Below are 8,634 nucleotides of genomic sequence, written 5' to 3' on the forward strand. Positions count from 1 at the left end.
TCATATTGTCTACATCTTGTCCGACATGGCTATGAGACTTCTCGCACTGACTCTTCAATAATAACTCATACACAGCTGGAAGTCGGCTTTCCTCTCCTCGATGACAGGCCAGCTGCAGTAATACTAGTGTGGCCGCCAAGACAGACAAGTATAAATTTGGAAAGATGAATAAAGGGACAAGGAAAAGGAGAGGGAAGAGAAATATAAAGTGGGAGTACTAGGGACAAAGAAGAAAAATGGATGGAGGGAGGCAGAAACATGAGACAGAAACAGGAGGTGAGAAAGAAGCACTGGAGTAACCCTGGAAAGCGTGTAGAAAAGGGTAACCAATGCTAACTCCTCTTTGTCTGGGCCAAATGGGAAATGAGAAAGGGGTGAAAGGCGTGAGAAATAGGAACAGAGGAACGGGCATTTAAAGAGCAGGTTTCTTTGAAACACTCTTTTTATTTTCCCTTAAACAACATGAGCAAATAAATGCCTGCACACAGCCAACAGATTTGCCACCAACCAATCCCAACAAATATACATGCTTTCTTTTTCCATGATGATCGAAATGAAACACTTTTAACAGATGAACACACAAAAGAAGCTTTAATCTCTCTTTGTCGAATGCTTTAAAAGCCATATGACAAATATGCAAAACCACTCTCAAATCCTGCAGGCCGCCTTTTCAGAACATTCAAATGTGTCAAAGCAATGTTTACGCTACTCAGAGACACCTGAATGCATGGGTCGTGGCAGCGGCAGACAGCATAACAAAATGACAGTGTTAACAACTCTCAGAAGCCACGCTGAGATCTCCAAACCAGTGTGAAAAGCACAGCTGGGTTATCTTTCACAGGGGGCAGACGAGCAGGGAACGCTCTAATGTCATCTGTCTCCTGCATGACTGGTGTTTCTGAACTTTGCAATTGCGGGCCGATCACATCTGGATCCTATCCTTGCAGCCGCGCTGCACAGTACTGCAAAGCAACAAGAAACAGCTGTGCAAAACTGGCTTCATTTAGCCTCACATTTCTACTGACAGTTAATTCCTCCACTCTCATTCTTTCATTGGTTTGGTCCTTTGACTGTTTGGTCACTTCTTTCTTTTTCAAATTTAAGCTTAGTTTTAGCTTGATATACTGTCAAAGTAATACATATAGGAGAGCATATTATATTACATTAGAAAGAGACACTTGGACAGCAAGTCTTAAAAATATTCAACATAAAAGAGAACGTTATTTATTTTAAAATATGCATTCTGCTGTGTGAAGTATTTTTGGATGAGTATTGAACAACAGGAGATCTGGTCATTGAATCATCAACATATCGTACGTTTTGAAATGTTTTTATCAGACTTTCTTTGGATGCCAAAAGAAACAACCCTTCACAGGACATTTTGTACGAATTGTCTGTGAGTTGAGGATGTTTCATACCTGATTTGACACCTCATGTACACACAACACCATTGTGGTGCAATGTTTCTTGCACAAGTCAGCATGTATAAAAATTAATGTGGCATGAAAGTTTGCGTAAATATACACAAATTATTTACCTGCCATAAAAAATTGCGCAGCCACACAAACCTTTTTCTGTTGACAATAGCACATGGCAACAAATCTCCCCTAAATACAGTGAAATGTCACAACATTCAGTGTTAACTTAAGGAAATCTCAAGAGTTAAGGCAAAGAAATAGGTAAGGACACTGCTTTTAACTGTTATTAACATCATCTATGGGTAATAAAGATTGTTATAATTTCTCTATTCCAAATCATGTTGCCTTTATTTTAAAATTGCGTAACCTTATTCTACAGGTTACACACTTCTCAAAGCTGGAAAGCTAAACATATCTAAAAAGCTATGCAATATACTTCTTAAGGATAATTTAGAATAGGCTAAATATGATAATGGCAGGTCAAAGCTTTAAAAGAATTACACATTTGGTGAAGGGGCAAATTCAAACCAGATCCAATAAATAGTGCTTGAATTATGCCGTACATTTTTACTTTACCACAGGATTGAACAAGGTCAGGCAAAGTTACTACATGAATACTATTGCTGCATATTGTGACAACAATTTTCCACACCCTTTTCTTTCTTTTCCCCCCCATCACAATGTGTAGTCCACTTACTGAAGCTTTAGTCACTAAAAATATACATCAAGTGTAGGAATATAAATAGCCACTAGGCAAAATATATTATTGGCATGCAGCATTTGCAAGGATGTTACTTGAAATATAGTACCCTACTAAATGTTGCATTCAGGATTTGCAATATTGCATGAATTGAGGAAGGCTGCAATTCAATATAATGTGCATCTCTAATTTCCCATAAATTCATTAGTGCCTCCAGTGTTTACTGCTCAAGATTCATAATATTCATTGAGGTGTGATTTAAAATGGAACTAAAATCTTTGCTCTAGTTGACGCTTTAGGCAGGGCAAGTTTAATTTTATAGCCCCACTCCTACACTAGATAATGCAAAAGGCATTACTGGAATCGCAAAGGAACAAACAACATGAATGGCTAAATAAGGACTTAAAAACTTTTAACTAAAACTGTAATATACAAAACCTAAGCCCGATCCAGCCATTCAGCACACTGAACAAAACTTTACTTGAGTTCTAAATAAAAATATATGCTTCAACTTGTCCATCCACACTTACTCTTGACTCAGCTAGACTGCAGAATGAAATTCGTCTCAAATCAATCCCACAGTAGAAAATGGGACCCAGATTTTAGGTAGAGGAGCCGATCTGATGAGCTTGATGAGCAAATCTGGAAGGTTCTGCAGTCATTGTAGCCCTGGGGCTTGAGTAAAACACTAACAGGTGGTAGTGATGGTGGAAAAGACCCACGCATAGACCAGAGGGAGTGAGAAGGAGACTGGGCTCCCAGCCTGACACGCACAAACTCACAGCCAAAGGCACACATTTTATGAAAACACGGCCAAACTCATGCATGACACATAGCCATACATAAAGGCGAACAGGGAAAACAAATTCAACTTATCTGCACATTGTCCACATGCATACAAACACATACTCCTCCTTACAAACAGCCGGTAAAAACAAAAAACAGTGCAACAGTGACTCAGAATAGATCTGAAACACCTCTCTACATCTGATGGGGAAATTCTCCCACATGGCAAAACACAAAAAGGCCCACGTCTGGCAACGATAGCAGCCCTCTCAAGCCAAAACCAATTAAGACTCTAATGCAAACCTGCAGGGGCCCTTTTGTCGTTTATTTCCCCATTTAATGTCAGCAGATTGGAATCCGAGTCTACAACCCACCCCAAAGAAAAGAAGAAGGCAAAAGGAAAAATTATTGGGGCTTCCAAATTGTCCACATGTTTTTGAGTACAGCTAATTGAATCAAGGGGGAATGGAACTGATTGACTTGTGTAGTAATGTTGAGGCTGCGAGGCCCTCTAACACATTTTCTCCTAGTGAGCGCAGAGGATTCATGCTTCCCAGCAGTCTATTTGGCTTTCTGCGTTGAATTACTCAGACAAAATCAAAATTATAGTAAAAGAGAAGAATACGCATATTTGATCTGTTGTGATTTATAGTTGGAAACAATGTTTCCAAAGACTGGAGTTGGTCTTTATAGTTCTAGATTGCAGCTCACATTGCTGCTTTCTGCTGGCCATTGCATCGTCATCTTCATCATCATCATCATCTCTCTAAAGGTAAAAAAGTGGTTCAGTAAGCGGTTTCATCTGCAGCAATGGCCACTTAAGGCTTTGACCCCACTAAAACTGAAAAATTCACAACTTTTTAAATTCTGAATTTATCCCCTATTGCTGGTTAAACAAAGAATGTAACATTTTGCTGCACTTCCCATTTGTACACACCAAAAATCTATTTTTGCTAAACATATTTAGCCCATCAACACTTACACTTAGCTGACAATAATGTGCTCACACCAACTTCAAGCCCCCAGGCCTTGCTGACCTCACTTGTGTCTCAGGACTGTACTATTGACCCCTGATGGAAAACAGGCAAACACTGAGAAAAAAAAAACATTCCCCTGGCATCGAGCATCAGCTCCAGCCTGGTTTCACACCGCCTGGTGTTTTTGTCTTGAAAGGCTGTAAACTCCAGATGGTGGAAAGGAAAAAAAAAAACTTAGCCTGGTGGATTAAGGGCTCCAAATCCTCAATTGAAAAGACACATAGACCACAAGCTGCTATTCAGTCAAATAGGAACACAATAGCTGTAGTGTGAGGGCTATATAAGGGATAATGCTTATAATAGAGTATGTGTTATGCATAGTTTATTCTTGGTACTTAATAGGTCGTAATGAGCGTAAGATCTTTGCAGACAAAGGGATATCAAGTTTTTTTTGCCCATTATACTCACTTGTTATGAGATGAATGCAACATTTTAAACGTTTTTGTTTCTTTTTTGATAGACTTCCCTGTGGGAGATATTTCTGAAAATAATAGACCTTTCCGAACACAATATGAAATGTATTCTAATTATGCTATATTTTCATTACCAAGCTGGAAAATGTATCTCTTAAACACAGATGGTGGCTCCTGATTCCTGGAAATGTTGAGACTAAGAACATAAATCATTGATTGAAATTCTACACATCAAATCTGTAGCAAATAACTATTAAATGGTCATCTAAATGCTTCAATTTGTTCTAAATCAAAGAAAATAATGAACCGTTACTCACAAGTTGTAGCGCTCTGCATTCCAACCATGCCTTTGTTTGTTTGTGAAGCTCTTGTTCAGTGCTTTTTCTCTTCTCGCTTTCTCTCTTTGGCTGGGCTGCCCTGGCATAAACAGTCTCTGAAGCACTTTATCTTTAAAGTAACAGATAGAGCCCCACCCCAGTCTAACAGAGACATTTTAGTTCTATTAATGATTAGGTTTTAGATGTAGATAAAAAAAAGAATTCAAAAGCAAAAGATAATATTTGTGTGGTCAAAAATGAACTGTAACCGGTTTTGATGAGAGCTTATAATGCCCTTATACAGCAGACCAATGATGTGTCTGTCATGATTCCCTCAGCGTGGCAGCAACTCAGTAATCCTCTCATCAGACTGCCTTCAGCAAAGTCATTTATAACCTTAACTTGTTATATTGATTTTAATATTCATGGTCTAAAACTATAACTAAAAATTCCTCAACAAGCTGTCCATTTTACTGCAATTGTTGTATATGATTTAAAAGTTGTCAAACCCATACAGAAAAATCTGTGTTACCACTTTAAATTGTTAACTGCTTAATAATTAAGTTTAACCAAAAGAGAAAAAAAGTGGTGTATCATCTGTTGCTGTTGACAATGAGCCAGAACCCTAAAGCCCACACAGTTGGACTGGATCTGGATTCCATCCAGAGTCTCACGTGTTATTCTTCTTTACAAGCATAATATTTGGATGCTGGCAAAGAACACTGTGAGCTGTAGCACCCAAGATACACAAGCGCACAAACACCCGTCCACAGTGCTATCTCTCCATCCTCCCCTCCTACAGCCACCCACATATGCCACATGCTCCTGTCCTCCCCCTCCTCCTCTTCCCTCCAGCTCCCCCCATCCTCCACTCCTGCCAGGCTGCCACCTGCTATCTGCAGCATGCCGCACAGCTGCTCTGCTACAATAACAAATTAAGGTCCACCGTGGCAGGCAGAAGTCATTACCTAACACTCCTGCAAGGGAAGACATGAGGAGCTATCAGCTACCACCTTTGTATGTCTCCCTCCCGAAAATCATCCAGAGTTCAATGAGATGTGTCAGTCAATATGAGTGTATGCAATTGGCATGTATATTTCTTCTCTTCATTACTCTTAAGCATACATTTCATCCCTTTAGATCACAGATGTCAAACTCCAGTCGTCAAGGGCCAGTGTCCTGCAGTTTTTAGATGTGCCACAGGTACAAAACACTGGAATGAAATGGCTTAATTACCTCCTTCTTGTGTAGATAAGTTCTCCAGAGCCTTGCTAATGACCTAATTATTCTATTTAAGTGTGGTGCAGCAGAGGCACATCTAAAAGTTGCAGGACACCGGCCCTTGAGGCCTGGAGTTTGACACCCCTGCTTTCGATGACTCTGTATTCAAAAATTACAAAGTTACAGCATACAGTACATTGAAGATAAGTTACCCTTATGGAAGTTGTAGTTCTTGCAGAGAATGACAAGCACTTTCAAAATAATTGTTTCTAAAGTATGTTTAAAGAGATTGTCAAAAAATGTTTTAAAGATTGTAATATTGAATAGGTCCAGGTTGCTTAGCTTTGGCCAGTCATTTCCTAGAGTTAAAATCCATGTCCCACTGTGGGTCATCAGACACCAAGTTGGGGGTCCTGAGATTATCTCAACAAATAAAACTTCATTTAATATGGCTGTTTTTATTATGGTGCTCACAAGAGTTAAAAATTGTTGAATAAAATAGATAAAAAAGCAATTGTTGCCATTGTTTGTGTTGTCATGTTCTTGTTAAAATACCCCCAAACAGTGTCAGTTTAAAAAAAGTAGTTTCCTTGTTTTAGGAATGTTAACTACATACTAAGAAATATATGAAACTTCCTTTATTGATCAAGTTGAAATTTTTACATTTTGACTACTGTATGTTTCCAGAGGAAGTGGAACTAGGGATTGTGTCCAATGAGATGTCAACTAGCAGGTGCGTCCTTTTAATGGAGGATTACAGAAAATTTCAGATAATACAAAAAGAAGACAACCATCTTACATGTAAATAATTGTGAATAACTTATACACAATACAGGCAATATTTTTGTTAAGACATTTCACCCTGATAATGTTTTACTGGAAATCTTTAAAAAATATGTAGTTTTGCTTTTTAGTTCCTATAACTTTTCTAATTTAACTTAACAGCACGAAGAATGAAGTAATGGCAAACATACTAAGTAATTTATTGGAAAAATTCTTTGTAACAACATAACTCCTTTTGTCAAGTAGCTCTTTGACAGGTTAACAAAGAAATGACTTGTCAGTTAGCAGGAGGCTAAAGTCAACGAAGTAACAGGCTCAGATGATGGTGGGATTTTCAGTGGCCATTATGGTCCCTCTGTGTGACAGCTGGCCATTGCCCCCCTTTGTTGCCTTTCAGCGTCTTTGTCACAGTCTCTTTAATCACACCAGCAGGGCTGTTACATAGCAAATAAGCTGACCTGACCTACGAGATGATTGAATGACAATCAAAATGTGTAATCCACCGAGGTGTCACAAAATTTCTTATGTGTACCAAACCAATTCTCTTTCACCTAATAATTTCAACTATTAGCTGGAATCACTCCTCAAGTAGCTTTTCATGTGTAAGACCTTAACCATGTCAAAGCTTTACCAGTTTCTTTCATTCTCCATATTGTGGTTTTTCAACCTGCATGTCTGTAAGAAAGTAGTTTTTGAGACTTCTAAAGAGATCAAGACGCTTTGGAAACTTCTTGATTCTTGATGCAGATGTGGCTACAATATAGTCGCTTATCATAATCAGTGTGAATGTGTGCATGAATGAGTTAATGACTGAATGTAGTGTAAAACACTTTCTGGTCCTCTGAACTAGATAAAGCACTATACTTATACAGGTCATTTATCATTTACCTTTCTATACCTGCAGACCTCTTTATGAGGTCCTGTTCTATTGCTGGTAGACACAAATATTGATTTTGTCAATCACATAGGAGACATTTGGGTATCTAAGTGCGATGAGGATGGCTTGTTGAAGTCCAAAACAGAGGAATAATAAATAATAGTGATTTAAGTGACATAAAACCAGATAATCTGGTTTGAATATGTTGGCAACTGTTGTTTACTGCGATTTTCATGAACAGCCATCTCTTTGGTTGATAGAGACTGAATGAAAAAGTGAAAAGATTCTGTTTCAAGGCAGTTTTTTCAAGGAAAATGCCTTGTTTGTATTTGAAGTCAAACAGGAATGGGCAAACTGGTTTGAGATGACAGAAGACCAACTGTAACTCGAATAACCACAAAATACAACCAAAGTATGTGGAATACTATCTCTGAACACACATGTCAAACCTTGAAGCAGATGGGATACCGACTCTAAAGATCACATTGGATGCTCCTCCTGTCAACTAAGAACAGGAAACTGAGTCTGCAGAACACACAGGTCCAACAAAATTGGCCAAAAAATATTGTTAACATGTCTGGTTTGATGAGTCTCAAATTTAGCTTTAACATTCTGATGATAAGGTAAGCATTTAATGTAATGGACCAAATAGAAAATACACATCATTGTATACTATAAAAATGCTTCACTTAGTGAAAGTATTGAACAGTGGGATGCAATGTTATGCTGATGAACCTCAGCAATATTTTTCCTTAAATCCTGACCAATACAATCTGTTAATTAGACTACAGGCCTGTCCTGAAGGAATATCTAATCAAAGAATTAGAAGCCTTGATGAATTCTAATTCTTTGATTTTTAATTACAGGCTTTCTGAATGGAGTTGGCATAATCTCACCATGCGTGCATGGGTTCTCTCTGGATACCCAAAGTTCAAAAATGACTTTTGGTTAACTGTTTTTTCTCAATTGCCATTAGATGTGAGTGTGTGATGAACTGACCTGAGAGCCTGGCGACATGTTCGGCGTGTTCGCAGCCTCTAACCCAATGATACCTGGAGAAAGGCACCAACTCCCTTGTGGCC

The 8,634-nt window shown here is 38.5% G+C and overlaps 1 protein-coding gene across 2 annotated transcripts in view; it reads right to left on the reverse strand.

The window, feature by feature from the left end:
- cbfa2t2 (CBFA2/RUNX1 partner transcriptional co-repressor 2) overlaps nucleotides 1-8,634 on the reverse strand; it is a 45,058-nt gene extending 36,424 nt beyond the window's left edge. Inside the window, exon 1 of one of the 2 annotated variants that reach the window (XM_032549009.1) lies at nucleotides 8,552-8,634. Coding sequence is in view for 1 of the 2 variants with exons in the window: in XM_032549010.1 (XP_032404901.1) it covers nucleotides 4,672-4,690 (19 nt within the window). In the remaining variant the exon portion in view is untranslated. Of the gene's footprint in view, nucleotides 1-4,671; nucleotides 4,693-8,551 lie in introns of those variants that run through there. The other variant, XM_032549010.1, reaches the window with a different exon arrangement.

This window comes from Xiphophorus hellerii, chromosome 20 (genome assembly GCF_003331165.1).
Source record: "Xiphophorus hellerii strain 12219 chromosome 20, Xiphophorus_hellerii-4.1, whole genome shotgun sequence".
Taxonomy (NCBI): domain Eukaryota; kingdom Metazoa; phylum Chordata; class Actinopteri; order Cyprinodontiformes; family Poeciliidae; genus Xiphophorus; species Xiphophorus hellerii.